Source organism: Cyprinodon tularosa, unplaced genomic scaffold, assembly GCF_016077235.1.
Source record: "Cyprinodon tularosa strain WSP-4 unplaced genomic scaffold, ASM1607723v1 ctg88, whole genome shotgun sequence".
In the NCBI taxonomy this organism is placed as follows: domain Eukaryota; kingdom Metazoa; phylum Chordata; class Actinopteri; order Cyprinodontiformes; family Cyprinodontidae; genus Cyprinodon; species Cyprinodon tularosa.
Window position 1 is genome coordinate 2,078,215 of NW_024039651.1, and position 26,591 is coordinate 2,104,805.

Consider the following 26,591-nt stretch of genomic DNA (forward strand, 5'->3'; position numbering starts at 1 on the left):
AACTTCAGAGACACTTTTTCTCTTATGACCCTTGGCCATTTTCAATTCAATTCAGTTTACTAATATAGTGCCAATTCACAAAGCATGTCATTTCAAGGCACTTTACGGTTCACCAGATCATACAGTCAAATTGATTCAAAATTTTCTATTTAAGGAAAATCTGTTGATTGCATCGACTCATTGACTCGAATGCAATCCCTCTCAGTAGAGAGGAAAAACTAAATTTTGCCAGGAAGAAACCTCCAGCAGAACCAGGCTCAGTGCGAGCTGCCATCTGCTGAGGCTGACTGGGGTTCAATGAGACAGAAGCAGAGATACAAAAAGCAACTGTAAAAAGCGGCCCCATCCAGGTAACACACAGCCAGGCAGACGAGCTCTGAGCCAGCTCTCATGTCAGAGGATGAAGAGAGCACATTCAGCCAGTCACAGCAAGAGAAACAGGACTATACTGGAAAACAGGCCGATCTCGATCACCTATAAACAAAGGTGTTGATGGCAGCAGGATAGCTGATATTTCTCTCCAGGATGGTGTTATCGCCAAACAGGAACAGACGAGGTGAAGCTACTATGAGAAAAAGCAGAGAGAGCATAACATTAGAGATTGAACCGACAGATTCTGCAGAGTGAAGAAGGGTCCCTATGTCCTCCAGAAGTCTAAGCCTATAGCACTATAACTATGCAGATATCTCAGGAAAACCTGACCCACTCTAACTATAAGCTTTATCAAAAATAAAAGTTTTAAGCCTAGCCTTAAAAGTAGACAGGGTGTCTGCCTCACGGACTAAAACTGATAGTTGGTTCCACAGGAGAGGAGCTTGATAACTAAAAGATCTGCCTCCAATTCTGCTTTTAGAAATTCCAGAAACCACAAGTAAACCCGCAGATTGAGAGTTAAGTTCTCTGTTAGTGACATAAGGTACAATTTGCCTTTTAAGGCTTTATATGTGAGGAGGAGGATTTTAAAATCCATTCTTGATCCAACAGGAAGCCAATAAAGATAATCTAGGATAGGAGAAATATGATCACTCTTTTTCCTTTTTATCAGAACTCTGGCTGCAGCATTTTGGATCAGCTGAAGGCTTTTAACTACAGTTTGTGAACTTCCTGATAGCAAAGAATTACAATAGTCCAGCCTTGAAGTAACAAATGCATGGACTAGTTTCTCAGCATCACCCCTGGACAGGATATTTCTAATTTTTGCCATATTCTGCAGATGAAAGAAGGAAATTCTAGAAACCTCTTTGATATTAGATTTAAATGACAGGTCCTGATCAAAATAACACCAAGGTTTTTTTGTTTATTATCTATGATCAGTTGAATCCCATCCACATGAAGTGACTGACTAATCAGCTTCTTTTTCAAAGACAACTTGTGTTTTGTCTGCATTCAGGAGCAGAAAGTTAGGAGTCATCCAGGTTTTTATGTCTTCATGACATGCCTGTAATCTATGGAATGGGTTAGCTTCATCTGGATCCCTGAACCCTGGAGCATGAGGAAGATTTGTCTTTAACATGAACAAACTGAAATCAATCAGATAGATAAGATTTAAACCAGTCTAGTGCTGTTCCTTTAATTCCAACAAAATATCCAAGTCATTCTAAAAGGATATTATGATCAACTGTATCAAACTCAGCACTGAGATCCAACAGGACGAGCACAGATACGAGTCAATTATCTGAGGCCATGAGAATATCATTACAGACTTTCACCAGAGCTGTTTCATTGCTATGATGAGCTCTAAAGCCAGACTAAAACTCTTCAAAATGTTCATTATGGCTTGGGAAAAGCGTGTAAAGAAAATGGATGGATGGATGGATGGATGGATGAAGTTCATTATGGTGTAAGTGATTGACACTTGTTTGGCAAATGGAGCCTAGGTGAAGGTTCAAAGGAAGAAACCTTTCCTACATTCACCTGCGACACAGCCAATCAGCTTTGAACCACACCTTCATGAAAGTCAATCGGCATCCAAAGCTCATCTTAAAATTCCTCCGATATGCATTTGTCTGCTCTGCTAACCAGCAGTCTACAGACTGACCAACTTCATCTTTCTCCACTCCACCACCAGTTTCAGGCCTGGGGGAAACAGCCCTATTCTTTGCTCCTGTTCATGCATATCTATCAAAATTACCGGTAAGCACTATGTTTCCTGCTGAGGTCTGAGCACCAAAGACAAAGTAATTGTATGAATAAATTTCTCCTAATTGTCTTTTCTCTTCGTGTGAGTTTTTCAGATTTAACTGCTTCCTTAATAATTTTAAATAGGAAAAGAAGATTGGCTATAGGTCTGTAATTGACCAAGTCATCTGGGTCAAGAGACAGTTTCTTAAGTAAAGGTTTAATTACAGCAATCTTAAAAGCCTTTGGTACACATCCCTGTAACAGAGGGAGATAATCACATTTAAAATGGAGGATGAGATCAAAGGGAATACTTCCTTAAATAACCTGGTTGGAACTGGATCTAACATACAAGTTTAAGGCTTAGATGTAAACAATAGTTTTGCTAACTCTGAAAGTTCAACTGGATCAAAGCAGACTAAACCTATGTCCTATGTCTACCTCAGATGTTGCCTAACCATTCAGAGATAAACCAATTAGAGGAGTGTTAATGATCTTATTAAAAAAAGATCAATCTTATTTATAAAGATCCCATAAAATCATTACTGCTAAGAACAGGTGGGATGGACGGTTCAACAGAGCTATGGCTAAGGGTGAGTTTGGCAACTGTATTAAAAACATATCTAGGATTATACTTATTCTCTATTAAGGTGGAGAAACATGCTGGTCTTGCTTTACAAAGGGCCCTCTTATACAGCAGTAAACTATTTTTCCAGTAAACTATTTTTAAAGAGCTACAGTGAAAAAGTTGAGCTTCAATGTCTGTCTGAAACCGTAGCTCACCACACATACACGCCTGAAAGTGCGGATGCACAGAAAATGGTAGCTAACAGGACGAGCACATAGGACAGCCTTACATAAAAATATCACTAAAATGATTGACAATTAGGAGGGACAGTTATTTAGATCATCCACATGAAAATAATAGATCATCTTCTATACCTTTAAGTCATCAATGCTCGTGTACAAACAAGAAGTCTCACTTCAATATAAACTTTCCAGTAGGTGTGCATCTCACTGGTAAATTTATGGTTAAAACAAGTCCATTCTTTACTAAATAGTGGTTGGAAACTTTGCTCAAGTAAGAGTAATATTTCCTTATAATATTTCTGAAGTATAGGTGAAAAGATCAGTGCAGTGAAACTATACTAAAGCAAATTTTGTTAAAAAAGTTACTCAAGAAAATGTAACTAAGTAAATATATCTAGTTCCTTCCTACCCATATATGCTCATATTAATCAGAAAGTATTTCAAGCAGTAGACACTAATGTTGGGTTTATGCTACTCTATTTAAGCTTTAGTTGTGCCATGCAGCTGATATTATGAAGAATTCTAGATAAAATTTGTGGCAGCCTAACATGTCTACTATCTGGCTCTGAAACAAAAGGCTGGAGTTACAGGAGTGGTCTTAAGCAGCTGATTCTTGGTTACAAATCTTTTATGCTTTGCTTTCCCTTTGCATTGCCTGGAGACAAATCTGCCCCAATTCTTCTAAATACTTAATTGAATTTTAGCAATGATGTATTATATATTTTTTGGAAACACAAAATTTAAGATATATGCTTTCACTATTTTAGAGCACAGTTTTTATTCATGATCAAGATTATGGTATACCACAATAGTCACTTATATAAGAATTGAGTACAAGTGTAATCCTTGACACACTGATCAGCTAAAGGTAAAAGGAAGAAAGCACAAAAATGCAACAAACTGACAGTTTTATAAAATTTAACCTTCTTTAGCTGTTAGGTCAACAGCACTTTACGAAAAAAGTTGAAAACGATTTTTCAAACCAAACATCTTTTTCGATTTTGAAGAAAAACAACCTGTTTTTCAGAAGACGAGGTGGAAAAGTTGTGCCAAGGTTGTGAGGTGTGTTAAACTTTGTGAAAGTGTTGCACTTAAAGCCAAAGTAATCCTCATGCAACAGTAAGAGACCCTACCATAAATATTTGCCAAGAATTACCTAACAAAATGTTTATAGTTAGAATTCCTTAACCAAAAGGCTCATCTTGGGAGGGAGAGAGCTTGTTCTTCTCTGAATGTACATATATTTGTGTATTTTAATGAATTCTTTGGATAAGCAGTAGTTTCAAATAGCTAAAGGAGGCTACTGCACAGCTTGTGGTGTTGATGATAAACCAAGAGATACAGACATCCAAAGAAGATAATTAATTCTCAGTAGAGCCTCATTTCTGACAGCACTGCAGCGAGGCATCTGAAGGGTCAGTTAACAAATCTACTGCGACTGCTACTGATAATGTACTGAATTAATAAAAAATAAAAAGAAGATGGGCTTACAGAAAAAAAAAAAAAAAACAATAATAGCAAAAAAAACATTCCTTTTCTTATGTGTCCTGTTTTGCAAATATAGCTCTGGGAAGTGATGTTCAAGAACTAAATACCAGTCCAACATATATGCTTTTACAAGTAGACCATTCTGCTTTTTTGCCATAAGGTTTGGCTTGATAAATATTTATGAAGCTTTATTAGAAATGTTTAGGTATAAATATTAGGCAGAAAGAGGAAAAAGGGGGGGGGGGACTAGCCTGACATAGTCCGACTCAATTCTAGTCAGAATATGAGTCTGATACTGCTCCATAGAGCTGTGATTATGGGGCGTGTTTCGAATGAAACCAGGAAAAAAAATGCCTCTGCACTCAATTGGATAGACCTACAACCAATAAGAGCAACGGAGTGCGTGACGTATGACCAAGGGAGCCAGCTGATAAATTAAACTTTTGCCGAATCCCGTAGGAAGGACGCCAAAAACATCTTTCTTTTCAACAAATGCCTTGATCGCGTTTCTCTGTTCCTCTTTTAAAATTAATTAGCTGTCGATGTCTTCTAGAACAGACCTAATAGCAGAATCTACACACCTCAACTTTCCAGCGGCAGCCATTGTTGTTGTCACCCAAGCGCGCTTTGGTCATGTGGTTGATTACATTACTGTTGATCATCTGTCCAATTTGATTGGCCCGCCAGATATTGTGCGAGCATACTCCCGCTACTACTGAGCAATGCCAGACGGAACTTCCCGACCTCAAACCTTGTGGGCGGGACTAAGTTAGGAATGGCACGCAGGCTAGAAAAAAACATACCTTTTTAAGCAAATCAAGTTTTCTGGGGACCTTTTGATACTCTTTGATGTACAAGTTTTGGTGTCCCAACTTAAAGAAATTGTTTGTTTAATCTTAAAGGTTAGCTGACTGCTTGTAGAACAGTTCATCTGAGCATGTATCTGGAAAAAGCATCAAATTAAGGAACTTAGCAGATGGTTGCAGGGTCCATCCATATGTTACTATATTTTAAGGGCTGACCTCAGTCACCTGAATGGAGTTGGATTTATTGGATTTATTTAAAATTTTGTTTATTTCTTTCTGCTTACAAATATTATATTAACTTTTAAAATGAATGTTGGAGCATCTATAACAGTTATTGTAATTTGCACTGATTAAACTTATTTTTTCCAAAGAAAAGCATCCTGAAAGTTGTTCTCCATTAATAAGAATATATTTTATTAAATAGTATTTTCTCATGTGAATTAAATACCAGTTTTAGGGAAATATTTTGGTCTTTGAACTCAGAAGAATATCATAGTGCAAAATGAGACACTCAAGATCCAAACAGTTAAATCATTCAGTACTTTTTTTCCTTGGACCTACGTATGTAATTAATATTTGTTCAGATTTTTCTTTTTTTATTATTATTATTTAAGAAATTGCCACACTTCATAAGGTATTCGTTTCCATCTATAAACTAAGTTATCAAAACTAATTTGTGCCTGAATATTATAATTCCTTTGTCAAGGTTGCTAAGTGCCTTACAGCAGCGCCTCCAGCTGAGGCTTAAATTCTTCTTTGTAAATTTTATTTGATTGACTCTGGATGATTCTGGTTCAAACCTGAAAAACAGCAGAGTGAAGTTGAATGCTTGTATTGCTTTGAAGCTGTGAAGCAACACTGCGGGGAAGTTTTCACCAAACAGCAAGAGCTCTGTCTTTGCAATTTGGTATTGTTTATGTAGTTTACAAATGGAACTTGGATGAGATACATTGCATGTGTTTAGACAGTGAAAACCTTAAAGATGCACAAACACTGATTAGTTTAGTTCAGTGTACATTAATGATAACAGAGTAAACTAAGTGGAAAACAATACATACAGATTTTTGCTATAATGCTTTCTAGTAAAAACCAAAAAATGAGGCTTTTTCCTCAATATCTACTTTTTGAGGGAAACTATTTTTTTTTTAAACTCCAGATCATGGATGGAAACTCAATTATGTTTCTTGCTTTCTTACTTTGACCTCTATTGTCTCATTGATAGTTGGCACTGATTAAGGCCATTAGGAATAAAAACTGAATTGGTTTCATTTAAAATTTTTGGTGAAATATATTGTCATTGTTGTAAAGGTGTGCAATAAAAAGGTCTTAAAAACATGATGTTTTAACACTAGCATCTTACTTTAAAAACTTAGAAGAATTCATCTTTTTTATTTGTTTATTGAGGAAAACATTCAACAAAATCAATTGCATTGCAGTTTTTAACACCTCTTTAATTGCTAAAAAGTAAACAATGACATCTTACAAATTATTTAACATAATTAACAAAAAAGGATCTTTTAGTTAGTAATTTTTAAATGCTTTATTCCCTAAAGCAACGATACAGTATGAGTTAAAAATTTGATTTTTTTTTTCTCAGCTGATAACCCAAGTTTATCTTCCCACTCAGTACTTTGAGGAGAATACTAATGGAGGACAGAAAGCCTAAAAGCTAACTTTTAAAAGTAGCAGCAAAGGGTGGCATTTAGGGGTCATCAGGTTGTCATATTGCATTTTTCTAAGTGTTTGTACACAACTTAACCAGACTTCCATATAATTGTGGTGAGAGCTGTCGCTGCTTCTTGATTAAATACATTGATATTCAGTCATCAAAACTGGAATACCAAATGTCTTCCTTGACATTACCCATCACGTCAGTCTTGGCCTTGTGCATTGTCTGCAGCAGTACCAACAATATAGAACTATAGAACAGAAATAAATGAAGCATCAAAATGTAATTTACCAAGCTTCAAGCTACTAATCTGTCTCAAATCATTTCCCGCATAGAACTGTGCTGCTAAACTTTTGAATGAGTTATTTTAATAGATCAGCTTTAACATTGTGTCGTCTTCTTCTTTCCAAAGGGCTGAACCCATTCTGACCCGGATGAAGCAGGATCATACTCGCATTATTCTACCTGCCATAGACAACATCAAGTACAACACCTTTGAGGTGCAGCAGTATGCCAACGCCGCCCACGGCTACAACTGGGGTTTGTGGTGCATGTACATCATCCCCCCACAAGAGTGGCTGGACAAGGGCGATGAGACAGCCCCTATCAGGTAAGGGCATGAGCTGGAGAACAGCTTACATTATAGATGAGGATGTATGATGAAATATGGATAGCTTTGGGGTATGACTTATTCATGTTTAAAGCCATCAAACTATGGAGATATGTAGCTTAGTGTGGCTCACGCAAATAAGCCTTCCTTAAGCCAGCTGTCTAATTAATATGATGAACAGGTTCATTTAGATGCAGGATCAGGAGGCCATTTTGATGAGGTGTCATTAGTGTAATTGTGAGATCCACCCACCATACACACACACACCCTTCAACCCCCAGCTGGAGGACAGTGAAAGTATATGGTATTTCTAAATTATCTGGATTTGGTTAAACAGAAATAAAAAAATAGAAATCAAAAGATTCATGTTTTTCAAGCCCCCATTAGTTCATGGTATCAAAGTTTCAAAAAGTTAGGGTTTTAAAACTGCACCAATTATACATCAAACAGTTCTTAAGGGTAATGATGATTTTCCGAGACACCCTAAAGATTACCGAGAGACACCAGACTTTGAAACGAGAACGGTTTAATCAAGCTTGGGTTGCATTTAGCTGCTATGCTTTGAATACAAGTAATTGGATAATGTTATGCATTTTTATTTAAAAACCTTTAGGGAAATACTGTGAACCTGTTATTTTCACTTAATGTTATGGGAACATGAGGACAGGATTCCCATGCCGAGTCTCATCTGGTTGTCATAGTAAAAAAAAAAAATCATCCTTCTGCTGTGTTGCATTATTTAACATGAGATGAGGCTATAAATAAATGAGAAAATGGATACTGTTTCATAACTGTGATACAATATGAAGAACGCTGGTAATCAGTCCCCATATGTAGATATGTTATATGACATTTACATAATACAACATTAATAACATATTTTATTTAGTAAAAAAAAACATAAACATGTACTGGAAAAAGTGCCATCCTCCTTAGAGACTTATTGATCATCAACTTTTAATATCTTGCAAAAATAAACTGAGCTTTCTGGCAGTATGAAGTAGATCTATAGATCTGAAAAAATGAACAGACTTACCTCAAGTGGCAAGAAAGTCACAGACAAAGGAGGAGCAGGTCACTAACATCCATAAGATTGGAAAAGGCAACAGCTTCTTAAAATATGTTGTTTACTTTTATATTTGCAAATAGTCAGATTTGTTTGATTTGCCTTTTCTCTTCAATAATAAAATCATATTTTTAATATTTATTCAAGTAAAACACAATTTGCACTCAATCTTTTAATGGATTTTTTACATTTATTTATTACTTGCCTGGGATTTATTACTAAATCCCAGGCAAATTTAATTAACTTCATATAACCTCACCATTTAAAAGGTTAAAGCTCGGTGAGTGGAGCTAATTGGTGTGTTTTTTAAAACACATTTATTGGCATGTGGTGCACATACAGTACAAGATGAGTTTCAGACGCTACATTCAAGTCTGTTTACATGTTGACAAAGTGCTGCCTTCAGATGGATCGTCTCAGGGGCCAGCAGAAGTGTGTCGACTGGGTAGATTTCTATTGGAAATCACTATGCCGCTTGTTTTCTCAGGGTTTGTGTCTATCAATGACAGAGTCCCTGTCATTCTTAGAGGTCAGTCTAAAAGGCATTTCTTAGTTTGTTTGATGAATTGAAAGACAACAATTGGAAAAGGATGCCAGAATGTCACTTTCTCAGAACGGGAGATTGGAACCATTTTGACAAAGACGGACAAAGTCTTTCATCTGCGGCGGCTGTGATTACTCACAGCATGCTAAAGGGAAAAGACAGAATGAAAATATTGTTGAAATGGCAAAAAGTTTTTTTGTTTTTATTTGAGAAAAATGGAAAACACTTAACTGAAGAGGTATGATAACCATTTCCCAAGTAAAAAGAAAAGTGTAGCAAAAGCAGAAGGCCCACACTAAAATTTATGTTTACCATTTTTGCATGTCCCAGATGAGTTCAAACACATTTTGAAAACATGCAAATCATTTCGCTGTAACTCTTGGCTGAGTAATTCACAGATGAAAAGATGGGAGATATTAGATTATGTTTGTATACAATAAGTCGAAATTATACTGAATTATGCATTGCGGCTCGAAATTGATGCCGCTTATCTTTTCTTTTTTTCGTATTCACTTAAAGATGGCTTTCATTCTGAACCTACCACTAACACCCAACCTAAGATTAAACATTTTATTTAGAGTTGGCTTGTCTTTGATTGAAATGTATACTTTATGTGACTTAAACCAATCCTGATTGGCGAACCTATCGGAAACCATACATACAATATTTTGTTTAACCAGTAAACAAACCATTTAGTACCTTGGTGTTATCAGGATGCACTTATTACTGCAGTTAAACAGCTCATTTTTTTCTGTTTCAGTCAGCTGTTTATAAACAAAGTCCAAGGTATTATGGGAGCTGAAACTTAATGAACTGACACACTTTTTATTACATGCTGTTTTTTATTTTCATGCTGGTTTTGGAACTGTTGGTTGTTTTTTTTAAGGAGACATCGCAATTTTCATGTTAAAATGTGTTGTTTTTTTAGGCTTAGTTTAAACCTGCCAGAAAATCTGAAGTGTAAAATTGGCTTTTATTTTATTGGGGTTTTTTTGTGGGTTTGCTGTAGGGCCAGCCCAAGCTTTTTTAAGCAAAATGTGAATTTGGGGCCCTCTATTTGTCACCAAATATATCTGTTCCTGCAATCAACGGTCAAATAATCAGATCATTCACACATCCACTAATAAGTCATTGCAGATCTGGCAGTGCTACCGACAGTGTCCTATTTGCATGCATCAGCTAGTATGCAGCATATTCAAAGTATGAGAGTCATATGGTTTATATTATTTGATTCGAACTGCACCAGCAATGTGAAAAAAAAAAAAAAAGCTACAGGGCAAGAATAAACAAATAAAAAAGCTTTGGTAAATATAATTGTAAATGAAACTGTACAAAACAGACACATTTTAAGCAAATAAACTATGGAATATCAAGCATGTTCTTAAAAAGGGGAAACAAGAACCAGGTTGTAGAGTGTTTTTTTCTTACAACTGTAATATGTCACAGCGAGAGTGTAGACCGTCATTGGAGCGATCCAGAGATCTGGGTAAAACTCAGATCTCATTTTAAAAAAGGTGAGTAAATGAGGTCATCCGTGCTTTTGCATGTCTGCGTTTTATCACTAAAGCCAATGCAGTCTGATCACCATGAGACTCTACTCTAGAGACCATTATGCATTTCTTTATTTTTTTTTCTCTGAAAATTATTAACTATTAATGTAGAAGTATTGTATTTCACAAAGATTTAGAATCTAAATCATTGTAATGCAAAGCATTTTAATTGGTAAAAAAATGTTGAAGGCATTTCAAAATATCACATTTGTAATCATTTTGTATATGAAATAATAATAAACATCAATTTTAATTTTAAAATTGACTGTGTCACAATTTGGTTGTGGTTTAGAGGACTCAAAAGCAGAGGCAGAGAGGCTGAGGTGATTTCTGCTTGTAGTTTTAATGCAAATAATAATAACAGATGCAAAATCCAAAAATCCAACTAAAAATGTAACACAGACCAGAACCATGGAGACATCAGGGGAAAACGCGCACAAGGAGCCAGGGAGAGACGAGGTGAGTGGACAACAGCGACGACAGGAACAGCGACAACAAGGAACCAACAAGGAGTGACTGCATAAATGGAGAGTGACTAACATAAATCTCGAAACTACAACAAAATAGGAATTAAACGAATAAAAACAGGAAACATGGAGCAAAGTAAAGGACAACAGAACCAAAACCATGACAGACTTTGTTCTTTCACATAGGCTGTGATATTGGGCCTGGTCCTAAGATAGTGATTAATTATCTTAATTCGACCTGAAAAAATCACAGAAGAGGGAAGGCAATTAGAAGAGTTTTATTCAAACAATATTTCAAGACTGTGGCGCTCAGGCTTGGCAGGGTTACATTAACAATGTATTTTACTTTTATGACATGCACGAGATGCTGAAACTGCCTGAAACTGGTGGTGGAACGGAGATGGTATGAAGATGGATGCCAGCTGAAACCTGGCAGGTTCGAACCTCCTCGCTGAGTAGGCATAAAGCGACAGAGGAGAGAAAAAAAAAAAACTACCCTTGGGAAAAAATCTCTGGCAGAACTGGGCTCAACATGGGGGTCTATGCTGGAGCGGCTGAGTATGCCTGGTAAAAGCAGTATATGTCCAGAGAATTACTACGATAGGGGTAAGCAGCGGAATGGAGAAGAAGCCAAAAGAATTTGGAAGGATGGTGAAGCAGGGGGTGGAGGAGGGTTGAATCAGAGTCATCAGAATCAAAGTCTGACAGGCGATCCAACTCGGATGCTTGTTGGTGGCAGGTTAAGCTGCTGAATAAAGTCTTTTTAGCAGGACTCTGATGCTTATTGGATTAAGAGCAGGTATGGTTAAATGAACAGCTGCTTCATTGAAGTTTTCATAGCATTTTGGTCAGTGATATTTGTTTTTGCCATATTGGCCAGCTTCATTATTGAAGCTATTGCAACAAATTCAGGTATTAGAGTAGGTTAGATATCCAAAAACATTATATTATAGGCATTTCAAATAGTTTGAAAACCAGTTACAAATTTATGATTGGTGCAGCTGAATCTTAGATACTTTTTATTGATCTGTCTCATACATCTATCACTCACTCATTCTGCAAACAGTGGCTAGGCAAGGGATGAGTGGCCCCTGCAGACTCACCTTCTGTACACTTAAAATAACCAAACCATGTAGGAATAAATCTGTGAGACCTTTACATTACAGTACCTTAGTACTTGCAACACAGAGTCAATTATTTTTCTATTAGACCTAAATATATATCAATTTAATTTAAGTCAATGCACTTTTTGTCAACTTCTAGTTTTTTTTGTCCTGCTAATTTATTTCTGCAGGATGGATTGCCACTGCAACATCTCGCCTCAGAATAAGCAAATTATGAGGTGATCATTGAAGGCACTTCCGATGTATGGTGTTTAGTCTCTTTTCAGTTTTTAGGAGGAACAGATGGCTCCAATTATTCACATAATTGGCTTCAGTTAATTGGTTCTCGTCGAGGGAATTGGTTAAATATTGTGCATTTGATCACCTTGCAGATCCAACAAATGAGAACAGCATGAAACTTTGACAGGAACTATTCTAATACTACTTAAATCCTGTATTTATACATTAAGCTTTCACTGCTGACAATACTAGTAGGTATATGCAGCAATTTTTCACCCCACAAACCTCAACATACTCCTTCTGCTCCCATCAACCAAACCATCTTCAGATTCCCATATCCAGATTGAGCACAATGGGATACAGAGCTTTCTATGCTGTGTCTCCATCTGCTTTAGGAAAAGGACTAAAAATATGATTTATAATTTAAATTTTTTTATAGTTGCCAACTAATTTAACATTAATTTAATTCTTATCATGTTTTTTTTTTAATCCTGTAACCACGTTAACATTTTCATAATGTAAAGCACAGTAACAATAAGACATAATATCTCATGCAGTTTTGGCAAGATTGTATTTGTTTAGTTAAGATGTTGGATCTATCAGTACAAATGGAAATGGTGCTAATGGTTTGATGTCTTCAAGAAAAAGATTCATAGCAGGGGTTACTAAACTTTTCAGTTTTCACCCACAAAGACCGCCAGGAGTCGACTCATGACCCAAACTATTGGTTGAATACAAAAACGCCTCTACAAATCAATAAAATATGTATTTAATATCTTTAAAAATGCATCCACAACCAAAGTAGTTTATTTTGTCAATTTCTATGTGAGGCTTTTGTAACTTGAGGCATATAAATGTTTGTTTATTTATTTATTAGAATTTCTGTAGTGGACCTTAAACACCCTAGGGGTTGATCAATCATCTTTTTTTTCTTTTTTCTTTTTTTTAATGGAGCCTAGGCAGAAGTTCAACTGAAAAAACGCTTACTTACGCTTATGCGCCTCCGTCACAAGCCAATCAGTTTTCAAACATATCTCCACGAAAGTCAATCAGCATTCATAGTTCATCTTAAAAGGTCTCCAAATCCACATCTCACTCTGCTACCCAAAGCGCAGGCAGTGCTTGCACTATGTCGGACTTCGATTCAGATGACCCCAATTCAACCCACCTCCATCCTTTTCTCCACCATTGTAGCTAAAGCTAAGGCAGAGGACCGCCATGTTGAGCCTGGTTCTGCTTGCTCATCATGGTCAGGTTCATGCAATAATTTTTATCCGAGCTGGACATCTGTCTTCCAGATCTACGAGTGAAGCACTAATATCAGCTTTCAGAGTCCCCTGGATCTCTCCATACAGCTCAAGCACACTGTCTCGCCAGCCAACGGTCATGGACTGACCAACCTCATCTATCTCCATTTCACCCCCAGTTTCAGGCCTGGGGGGGAAACATCCCTTTCTTTACTCCTTTTTATGCATATCAAAGCAAAATTTAGCACTAATGTTTCTTGCTGAGGTCTGAGCGCCAGTAAATGTATCAATAAAATTCTTCTAATTGTATTTTCAGTTTCAGTTTTTGAGATTTAACTGTAATTAATTGTGATTCTAAATTTATTATTTAAAAATGAATCCATATTTATTTATTTTTTCACTGAATGTTGTGACACCTATATAACGGATCTTAGCAAATGTTTGTTTTTGCAGTTTTTTTACTAATTATTTGCATGTTATTTTTTTCTTCCTATGTCAAAATTTAAACCACATTCTTTTCATTAAATATTTTTCAATATAAAAGGAAAAAAATGCTGCCAAGAAGCTTCGCCCAAACAATGTTATAACAGGTTTGTGTTGTATGGAAAACCAAGGTAGCTGGTTTGTCAAAAAGATGAGACAGGTGAGACAAATAACGCTTGGTTTCTTCTGGATGCTCACAAATGTACATTATAGCATTTAAAAGCCACATTGTCTCCCACTTGAAATGCCTGACAAGACTGAATTTTGTTATGTGAGGAGGCATAAACAATGATTTGCACTGTCACGTTTAGACGAAAACAGTTTCATCTATATTCATTGAATTATAAACACATGGAAGTGGTTAAGAACTATGCCACAGTGTTTTTTGATGTTACTTTTGAACTTCATTTTCTTTGAAGTGTTCTAATTTAAGCGTATTGAATCAATTTGACACAAGTCATTTAACATTATATGACTGCAAAAATTTAAAGCCATACTCACCACATGAGTAAAGGTTTTGTAAAAAGGCTTTTTTTTTTTTTATAAAATCCATCGTTCTGAGAGGTTTTCACTGCTGTCTCTTTTATTCGTTTATCCAGGATGTCCAAAATAACACTTAAAAGTGATGGCTCACACTGTGTTTTATCTGAGGTCTGAGCTTAAAAGCTTCTTTCACTTTGGCTTACACACCATATGGCCCAATGCACTCTCTTAGTACAGACTAAATAAATCACAGCACAGCCCAGATGCTCTTAAAACTACTACATACTGCTATGTCTTCAGTACCAAGGCTGAGTTTTTCACTTGTGAGTGTCTTTATGTTTGTAATAACATGCATGGTTAAGTCTCTCTGGTTATTATGTTAGCTAGATGAATTGAGATAATTCCCAGTTACTCTACAATAATGATGTTCCCAGCATAAAGGCTGCCACTGAAACACTTAAGACTTGGCAAGAGGACAGTACTAAACTGTGAGGTTAGAGTGAAATAAAGCCGTCTCTTGCTCTGCCTTCCTGCTCTGTGGGTCTGGGATGTAGAAAGTGTCTCAAGTAGTGAAAATGTCTTGTTAGATCTTTGCAATGAAAAGGGAAACATTAAAAATAATTTTTTTTTTCTTTTTTTCTTTTTTATCTAATCTAGGCTGTAAAAACATTGACATTGTAAAAGACAAAAAAATAGCAGTGTGTTTTTTTCCTCCATGGTTTCTTTCATGACTTGTCCTGCCCCTTTGCTTTTTTTCATCTTGACAGCTGTAAAAATGCTGCTCAAAACCGATTTGTCAGACAAGGGCTTGACTAGTGTTAAATGCCGCTGTTGTTCAGTGCACACAGTGACAAATGTCATCATAAATAAACCTCCCAGATGCCCCCTTAGGTGGACTTTTGACCAACAGAGAATTTGTAAGACTTTTCATCTCCCATTTACTAAAAAAGAATGAAATTCTACATGGCATCATTTTTATCAAACTTATATAGATAATTGATCATTTTGACTTCTTATTAACTCATCATTTTGGTCTACAATTTTAAAGCTGTATGGTTAGAAATGAAAAATATATCATAAAAATTCCTTCCTCCAATGACTCTCTTCAGCTTATTATTATTTATTGAGTAGTTTTACATATGAGGAAGGAAAGTTAAAAGATGAAGATTGATTTAATTTCTATACTTTCATTAAAGTATATATATATATATATATATATATATATATATATATATATATATATATATATATATATATATATATATATATATATATATATATATATATATATTTCATTAAAGTATATATATTTTTCATTACTTTGTTTTCAATAAATCATTAATCATTAATCAATAAAACTAAAACATAAATTAGGATTAGTTTGGTACTTTTTTTTTTTTTACCTACTAGCTATAATTTCCCTTTAAAAAAAAGGGACATAAAAATGCATGCAACCATTTTTGTAGATAATTATTTATTTATCAGATTTATTTAGGAATTAATCAAGATATCAATATTGTCTCATCCCTTTTCTAATGGATTGAGACAGCATTTGCTGATAGAGTCCATCTACAATACTTCATTTAGAACATAACAAAATATCTGCTCCACCACTCTTTAAAGAATGTGTGTCTATACATCGAATTTTAAACATGAAAACCAAATTTTTTACATCAAAAACATGAGTCTAAGATCACTTATTATCTGTCTAAAACAGATTCCTCTCAGGTATCTGGTATTTCTCTACCACATCATGTCACAGTTTATTAATACTTGTATTTGACTCTTATTTACTGCATTTATTTTAGTGCTGGCAGCCACACATGAAAAAACAGGCGGTCGCAGTGACATAAGAGTCCTTGCATCACATGTTAGAGCCATCCTATCTGCTTAAAGTGATCCAGAGATTTGGTTTTAACCTCATTGTGGAGAGTGGGGTTCACTGTGTGTCGATGAGAGGGAATGTTATCTTACTGTAAGTGTGCTCCACAGAATTAAAGCACTGCTTGCTGTCATAAATTATTTTCAGCACTAGATAATATTGTTTTAGCTTTGCTTTTTCTGAGTCGGGGGGAAATTTGTTCAATGCTTTTCTCCTCTGCTTGCATGCAGGTAAGATCAGCTGGGGGTTTTTTTCTGCCTCCTCCACATAACATCGTGAACTTTGGTTTTCAATCTTAGTTTCTTGTTGTTGTTTTTTTTAACATCTGTTACTGTTAATGACAGAGTTCTTAATTTATGAGTTTTCAGCTTGTATTTGTTGATCTGCCTTTGCAAGTTCATCATAGTTATCATTTTAAAGGGGGTATACCTGCAGTCTGAAAACCTGATATATTGTGTTTTAATGAGTACCTGTAGTGTAAGAGATCTTACCCCCATCCTACTAATGCTGCTTTCTCTGACCATCAGCTGCAGCGCATATGAGATGATGTTAATATAAAGTGATCCAAAAAAACTTTTTTAACATGACTTCTCTTTGATAACGATAGTTAGACTAAACTTCTATCAACATAAACCATGAAAAAATTCTCCATTGTACTGCATACATGCTAAGGTTGTCATATCACTCAGCCCCTGGATGACCCTAACTTAATAAGCAGGTGATCAGCCTAGTTTGAAGTGTTGTTTTCATAATTTTAAGAAGCCTTAGTTAAGTGAACTGACTACAGTTTTTTTCAAGATAAACATTTACAGAGAATAATTACTTTAGAGCACTAATTTAAAAAGAAACAAATAAAAGTCAACCCTATAAAAAATACATTGACCTTAATCAAGTTTGAGAATACAGAAATATACCTGCTTTATTGTAACAGGAAACCAAACCTTTTTCCGTACTGTAGTTGTCATTTTATCAGATTATTTTACCTTCCCCTTTAAAAAAAAAATTAAACTTTACATGCCCACATTATTTCTTAATCTCTTAAGCCTCTGTCTGTGCTGATGTGCAAGTAGAACAGAATGCTCATATGGGCTGCACTGCTAAGTGCAATCTGCAATAAAATGAAAAGATCTTTATGTTCCCCTCTTGCCTTTTTTCTTTTAGAAGATCATTTTCAGTCTGAAATGTGCTTTGTTTATGCGGATATAAACTTTGAGTTTTGACATTAGCACATAGATCCAAGAGCAGATTCCTTTAGTTTAACAGAGGCATATCATCATCTGACTACCGTGGAAAAACAAATGGATGGATATTAAGAATCGTTAAAAATCATTGTTATGTCCCACTTCATCCAGGACCGGGTTGTGGGGGCAGCAGTCTTAGTAGAGAATCCCAGACTTCCCACTGCAAAGACACCTCCAGCTATGCTGGGGAAAGCCAAAGATTCTCTCTCAGCTAGTCCAGACACATAGTCCCTCCAGCATGTCCTGGGTTGTCCCCTGGGCCTCCTCCCAGGGGGCATCTAAAAAAAAAAAGTCAGAGCCACCTCTGCTGACTAATGTGGAGGAGAAGTGGCTCTACCTGAAAACCCTCCCAAATGACTGAGTTCCTCACCCTTTCTCTAAGGAAGAGCCCAGTCACCCTCCAGAGAGGTAATTTCAGCCACTTGTATTAAAGAACTCATTCTTTGAGTCATGTTCAACATGTTCAACGAAAACCATGACCTCAAACTAGAAGGTGCGGATTTTCTTCCCAGCCGCTTCACACTCGGCTGTGAACCGCCCCAGTACATGCTGTAGGTCCTGGCATGAGGGAGGCAGCAGAACCAGGTCATTCACAAAAAGCAGGGACGAGATCCGCTAGTTCCCAAACCATTCCCTGTGCCGCATTTGCTTCGCCTAGAAATCTTATCCATAAAGGTTATGAACAGAACGTTTGACAGAAGACAACCCTGTCGCAGTCCATCATGCCCCTGGAACAGGTCTGACTTAATGTGGACCAAGCTTCTGCACTGCTTGTACAGAGATCGGATGGCCCCTAGAAAACGCCTCCAACTTTGTACTCCTCAGAGCCCCCCACAAATACCTTTTCCAGGTCCACAAAGCACATGTCGAGGTGTTGGGCAAACCCCCATGAACCATTGAGCACCCTGCAAAGGCTGTAAAGCTGGTCTACTGTTCCACAGCCAGGTCGAAAACCACACTGCTCCTCCTAAAACCGAAGTTTGACCATCAGCCGGACTCTCCTTTCCACCACCCTGGTATTGGCCTTACCAGGGAGGCTGAGGAGTGTAATTCCCATGTATTGGGAACAAACCCTCCTATCATCTTTCTCATTTAGAGGAACCACCAATCATCATCAGTCTGCCAATACAGGGGGACTGTCCCGGACCTCTATGCAATGTTGAAGAGGTGTGTCATACAAGACAGCCCAACAACAGCCAGAGCTCTAAAGTATTCAGGACAGACTTAGTCCACCCCTGAAGCCTTGCCATGTAGAGTTTTTTGAGTTTGGTGACTTCATCCTGAGTGGTAAACGAAACCGGCTCCGAGCACTTAGAATCATAAAAAAATGTTCATATGTGTTTCATGTATCTTTATTTCTTTGCTGTGCAGGACTCCAGCTATGATTGGGTGCTCCTTTGTGGTTGATCGGGAATACTTTGGTGAGATTGGGCTGCTTGATCCAGGTATGGAAGTATATGGAGGCGAGAACATCGAGCTGGGAATGCGGGTAAGGAGCTACTTAAGACTACACTTTCTTACAAAATTATTTATTCCTCTTGTCCATTCTTATATTTTATGCCAAACTTCCACTAACACAAACGTTTTTTGGGAGGTTTTCGTGTTATAGCCCAACACAGAAGATCATGATTGATAAGTGAGGGAAAATGGTTAAAATTAGAGTATGAAACTTGTTTTATGTATTTGTAGGTAGTATTTCCTCCTTATTTTTAAACCACCAAACAAAATTCCTCTAACCAGTTTCTTGCAGAGGTCTCATAATATGCAAACACATGCCTGTCCAGATATTAAGCAATAATCCAGACTTTCCACACAGCCCTGTTCAGTCTGTACATTGAAATCGGAAGCTGTACGACACCCCTGCAAATCTACCATGACATAGCAGTCCAGCTCAGCATGACAGGTCAGGCTAGGAGAGTACACTATATTATAATGTTGTTAAAAAAAAAAAAGAAAGCTCTATCAGGAATATAAAAACTTTTGCAAAAAATTGTTTAATGATAAAGTTGCATTGAAGTGCAAATGCTAATAGATTCCTATTGATATAGAAGAGAACTTTAAATTGATTTTTAACTTCATGAAAAGGCTCTAAGGTAGGAGAAATAACTTCTAACTTTTCTCAAATCTTTAACACAAATATTGTAGGTTAGATTTTTTTCAAAGCTGGATGTTTCTTGGTATATACTGTACTTTAAAATCCAGTTTTCACAAAAAGCCTAAATTAAAAATCCAATAATTCGTGTAGCAGGAGGGTTAACCGGTTCTTGAGACTGATTATGAATTTCCAATTCTGACTTTTAAAGCACTTTTAGTAGAGATTTCCTCTGTGTCTCTGCTTTAGGGATTTAGCTGAAGATAAAAAAAAAACCCAAGGGTGTCAAAGGAAGCTATGATGACACATTTCAGTTCCTGAGTTGGAAGTAGAAAGGGAAAAAAATCCCCATACTGCAAATCTTCAGCCAACCCAAAGGCTGTAAAGTCGGTATAGAAAAAATGTAAATCTCTGTTGCTTCCACTTTGAGCCGAATTTAACGCTTCATGTGAGCGGGTGGCATGCTGAAGAATTGGTGAGCTTTTAAATTCAGAAAATGTTTCTCTCAAGCCGAGTGGAACTGCTCTGCAACTGGACGCCCTCCATAGGATTATTGGAGAGAGGAATGCTTGAAAGATCCAACTCTTCATTTAACGTCAGCCTTACAGCCATTTCAGAATCTTGAGATGCCTTTAATGACACATCTGAGGTGCTCACTGCTTTAGTGAAAAAGTACTTGAAGTGAGGCTGGAGAATGGATCTTGGGTTACAAATTGCTGCAGTGCTTTATCGAAGCCAGAGACATTTATGGTTGTTGATGACCTTTTCAAAGCCTCCCATTATACCCCACTGAGTAGCTTTTCCTCTACATAAATAGCATGTTTTTGCTGCCAGGAGCAGCAATGATACAGTCATCTAGCCTCTCGTGTTTCAAGCTGATGGTTGTTCTGTTGTTATCATAGAGTGATAACTCAGCAGTTTCTGTTAGGTGTCGGCCAGCAGTGGCCTCCCCTGAGGTTTTTACACAGTTTTTTTTTTCTTCATTCAGTGAAGCCGCTCTTATAAGAAAACCAAAGGTAACATTATGGGTAGAATTCATTCAACCACAACTGCTAAAGAAATCTTGTGTTAGTGTTACTCTGCAACAACTAGTCACTCAGAACCTAACTTTGCATCAAAATAAGCAAAACACATTTTATTTTATTTTCTGCAGATGATCACTTCTTATTATCTTAATTGAATAGTGTTTGAATCTGAATAATTTGCAATAAACTGTCTTTTGGATGCATTGCAATACATGTCACATAGTACCAGGGATTAAAGTAAGCTGGAGCGGTCCAGTAGTCTGGACCAATAAAAGATTTAGGGGCAGTATGAAGTTCTGGTAATACCTACGGCCTGCTATTGTGTGCGATCACTTTTAGGGTACTGTTACCAGTCTGAGCAGGAAGTTATCATGTCTGTAGAGTTTAAATCTCACATATGTTCTTTAAACTTCTGCTTGGTGCACATTTAACTCTGACAAAATCTAATCCAGCTCTAAACCCTAAGCCAGCAGTGCTTGCGCACAAATCCGTCTTTGTGCGCACTTAGTTCTATGTCTGCCCTGGTGGTGCACTCAGCAGCTCATTGCTCTTCCAACATCATCAATTTTCTGGGCTGTCCCCGCCATGCGTCAAGTTTAAAATCTGCATTTGTCTATCTTTTAGAATAATATTTTTCAGCTTCCATAGGAAATGCTAAAGTTTCTTTTGTTTTTTGTTTTTAAAGGAAACCCAACATTACGCTTAAAATCGAGCCCCAATCATGGACTGCCACTAGGGGTCCCTGAGCAAGACCCTTAACCCCACACTGCTCCTGGGCGCCACACAATGGCAGCCACTGCTCCCCAAAGGGGTGGGTTAAATGAAGAGAGTTAATTTTGTTGGTCTAGCAAGGTAATGACAATAAAAAATGCTGGGAAAAAATACATAATATTTATAATAAATATTTTATTGTTTTAATGTAACTATTTGGACAAAGACCCAAATTAAAAGGTACATGGGTAATCTTGTATTATTTCATCTCATTGTTCCTCTCTTTATTCATCCAGTTGGGATGTCAGAATGTTTCCTTGTACAACATCCTTTTCCATATTTTGCAATATTTTTATATTCTAATTTACCCATTTTAAATTAAGTTCTAAATTGTCATGCAATTATAGTGTAGCCTTTGTACTTTGTGTCATCAAGCAAGTATAATGTTATTTTTAAAAAATCCAATGGATATCATGAATGAAACTGTTTTAATCATTAAAGTTTAGTTTCTGTGTGTCATGATTGGGTTCAGGGTTCTAACCCAAATGCAGAACACAATGGAGGCAGGTTAAAAGTTTGACTGTTTATTAAAAGATAAACACAACACTGCAAAAACAATCCAGAAATAAGTAAAAAATGGCTTAAATTAAGTATATTTTGCCTTAATTTGAGCAGGTAAATAAGATGATTTGCCAATGGAATGAGTATTTTCACTCTTAAAATAAGATAGTTAGATAATATTTACTTGAAATAAGACGATAAAATAGTTTTTTCTTATTTTAAAAGGAAATTGTCTTGTTCCATTGGCAAAGTGTCTTACTTATCTCCTCAAATCAAGGAAAAACACACTTATTTTAAGAAAAAATTACTTATTGAGATTTATATTTTTTGCAGTGAAGTTATTTGAGTAAATCAGAGAAACAGATCCGGGACTGGTCACACAGGGTTCTCTGTAGAGAAGGACAGTTAGGTTAGCCAGGATGCTGAAGATCCTAGTCGGAGGAATTGTGCAGGTTTGTACCTGTGATTCAGATTAGCAGCTGAAGGAGGGAACCGAGTTGGGTCCAGAGGCTTGGAGTGGGCAGAGGGCTAAGCAGCAGCAGGGCTTGACTTCAGACTTAACAGTGTTCAGATCCAGAGTCTTTCTTCCGATCCTCTTCTTGAGGGCGGGCAGGCAGGTTCAGACAGTTAGTTTCTGCTGGAGAGCTTCCGAGAGCCAGCAGGCGGATTACAGCAGATGAAACTCTTCCAGAGTTCCAGGGCTCAGTCAGGTTTCTTCCTTGGAGGCAGAGAAGACAAAAACTGATCAGATTCAAGGTTCAAAGTTCTGGGAGTCAGAGAATCAGACAGGCTGGTTGGCTCAGGCTTTGCTAACCATAACTGGCTTAACACTCTGGCGCTGGAGAGAAGTCCTGCTGCTGCTTATAAGCTGGTCTCCTTATGACTGATGGATCTCAGGTGTGGTCGTCAGCTCAGCTCCAGGAGACCTAGAGGCGCCCTCTGCTGGAGGAAGGTGGATAGACCTCCAGTAGGGTTGTCATGATACTAAACTTTTCAACTCGATACCGATACTAACGAAAATATTCGATACTCGATACCATTTTCGATACCACAAGGATAAAAACAAAGACTCCAAAATTCTACAGAAATATTTTCATTAATAAATAAAATACAATAAATAAATACAATAAAGGTTTTATGCTGTGCAAAATATTAAGCAAGCTTGATAAAAAACATATAAAATTAAAATAAGTGTTCCTTCCTTGGCTATGCTTTGCACACAACAATGACACTAGCCAAACTGGTTAAGAAACAAAAATAATTCTCAGCAGCTGCACTTGTTACAAAAAAAAGTCTGAAACTGAAAAGTGCACAGAATTATTCAATCACACAGTGTTCTGAAAGCGCATTGTCCTCTATTCTGCACTTTAGATGATTGACTGCTTAGGTGCCACTGGTGGTGGCACTGTATCGAGTATTGTATCCGGATACAACGTTTCAGTATCGATACTTTTTTTTAGTATCGATACTTTTGACAACCCTAACCTCCAGATCCCAACACTGTGCATAAAGATTTAAAGTAACAGCAGATAATTTCCACATCTTTCTTTCAACAAAAAGTTCTGTAGATGTTTTATCAGCCTGCATGTAACTCAAATAATGACTAGCCTTGGTTAGTTTAATTCCTATAATACCAATAAAGGCTTTTACATCCTCTAAACTGTGTATATAAATGGTTACAGGGCAGTTATCCTTAAAATATTACAAAAAAGGGTTGGGAAACTGCATGAATGCTGAGCATCACTCTGAGACTTTTAAAAACATATATATTTTTTTTATTCATGTCCAATATGGCTTCAGAGTGATTCAAAGTGGGAAATCTTTGACCCGGAGCAGATAACACAGCTGCTAATTCCCTTCCACAGAACAACTTTCAGGCTTGTTCAAACAGCTGCTGTGCAGAGATCCCCCCGATAGTGGAGCTAAGAAATGGGACAATAAAAAAACAGGTCAAGATGCTGATTCTGGTTCACTGAAAGGTGCCGTAACACAACCCAGACAAACTGTTTAACTTTCTCAAAGGGCTTTTTTTTTTCTTTTGCTGAGATTGATGCACCAAAAAGTATGTCATTCGTTTTCTCACTTCCTTACTTTTCTATTTACCCTTGAGATTTAAACTACGCATACAAACTAGGGATGGAACAGTTTATGAAAACCGTCTGAACCGACTGTCTCAGTTCGATTCATGTGTGTTGCGTTCAGTTGATGCGCTGCTCCTTTTTCTCATAGGCGTTTACAGAGCGGAAGGTGGCGGTACTGCGACCAAAGCCAACCACCAGTAGTAAACAAGAAGAAGAAGTGAAGCAGCATAGCAGGGTGTAGCAGAAAAAAATCAGCTGTTGTGGAGAATTGTGTGGGTATGGCGAGTGGGAAAGAACAGGAGTTGAAAGACGCGCCAGAAGCACTTTATAGGTCTGCTGTATGGGACCACTTTGCATTTAGAGTGACCTATGATGACGCCGGAAAGAAAGTTGTGGATAAAAGTGCAACAGTGTGCAAGAATTGTGCAACACGTGTTGTACTATACAAGACATAATAGATTTTCCTAACAATCAACATACCGAAACGAACCGAAAACCGTGACCACGAAACGATGAACCGAACCGAACCGAACCGTGGATTTTGTGAACCATTCCACTCCTAATACAAACTATAGTCAAATATGAGAACACAATTGATCATTTTTAAATAGGTATATTTTAATCCAATTCTATTTTTATTCTTCTTACCTCCTGAAATTAGTGCTTAATTCAAAAAATAGTTTAGTTCTCCTTAGTAAGTAGTTCCAAGATAATGATTTAGTTTTGCTAAAGCTACAATAGTGTGGTAATAGTCTTGGATGTCTTCATTGTAAGTAAATTATAAAAATTTTTATCATCGTATTGGTAGTGTAAGGTTTTAATATATGAATAAAATGAAGCAGTCTTATCAGCAGCTATGCTGGTTCTACATCCAACACATACAATCCCCTTTAGTGACTAGAATTGCTCTACACTTATATTAACTTAAGTGTTTTGGTTCGTGAAATGAGGAAAATGTCCTGCTCTGTCTGCAAACACAATGCCACTGCAAATGCAATTACCTTCTCTCCTCTTTGGCCTGTCTGTGAAAAAAAATGATATGCATACCACAAAAAAAAAACAAAAAAAAACTTTCAGATCATGCAGAAGGTTGAATAGGTCTGCATTGACCAACCTGTTTCAACTATTTATTCTATAGTTGAATCGGGTGGGTTGCAATACAATTGCTCCTCTCAGGCTACTCTGGGTGTTAATAATAATGAGCTGCCATTTGGGAAAGGTTTGATTGACAAGAACATGTATAGAAATTAGCCAGAGCATCCCACAATATCAGAGTGTCAATGACTGGATTGAGCTGACAAAAAAAGGGTTCCTCCTGGAAGGCTATATAGTATATTTACGTGCAAACCTCAAACTCTCTTGCTTGCAGTGGATAAAAGGGCTTGAGAGACGCAAAGACCCGGTCCCCTATTGTAAGCAGTTAGGAAGCAAGGATGTGCATAATTTGATTATGCAGCATGGTAACTAGTATGCTGCTCTTTCCAAGTGGAATATGATAAAATAAAGTTAATGGAAGAAAAAATTAATTAAACATCTCATTCAACTTTTCAGTTTACTGAGGTGTGAAATAACTTACGGGGCAGGACTTGTAAATGATCAGAAACTGGAATAAATCTGCAGACAGAGAAACGAGGTGAGCTAAAGGGAAAGTTATTTTAATCAATGTGGAGAACCTGTTCCTGCTGTGTTGATTTTTACAATCAGTAAATCATGCAGCTGTATTCGTGCACTTTTAGTTTTTTCTGCCTTGATCATGGTACAACACCAACCTTCATTACATGTTTTTATGTAAATGGCTGTTGCCTTAAAAAAAACCCTGCTATAAAAACATAAGAATAGCTTATTAAAAACATAATTTAATGTACAGGTTTACTTCTTGTACATAAATCTTGCCCTTCTGAGGCTATGTGAATCTGTGTTTTGCATGGTCCCAATAGTGTCACAATCCTAAAAAAAAATAATGTACCAGTTTAATAATGGTAGCAATTAGTCAGCTTTATATTTTTTTATATAAAAAAAGCTATTTATTTTCTGATGTTTTTATTTAACATTAAGATTATTTAACTATGCAAATTAATAAACACCTAGAAAAAGTACACTGTATTATATTATTTTCCATGTGAATCCCAGATTGTTTATTCTTGTTTGCCTTTTGTAAAAAGTGCTTTAAATCAGTCCTACCAGTCTCTTCCCATACTGGGTCAGATCCTGACATTTGAAAAAGGAGGCAGGAAGTCAAGGCTGCAGAATAAACATTAGCCTCGCTATATGCAGTTAGCCAAGCCTTGTAGCTAAAACAGGTCCTAGAAAAAGA

At 36.8% G+C, this 26,591-nt stretch overlaps 1 protein-coding gene across 1 annotated transcript in view; it reads left to right on the top strand.

Moving 5' to 3' along the window:
* Positions 1–26,591, top strand: part of galnt9 (polypeptide N-acetylgalactosaminyltransferase 9) — a 187,671-nt gene that overhangs the window by 104,057 nt on the left and 57,023 nt on the right. The window contains exons 5-6 of the mRNA XM_038273609.1: positions 7,304–7,501; positions 19,179–19,296. Of these exons, the coding sequence (XP_038129537.1) occupies positions 7,304–7,501; positions 19,179–19,296 (316 nt within the window). The remainder of the gene's footprint in view (positions 1–7,303; positions 7,502–19,178; positions 19,297–26,591) is intronic.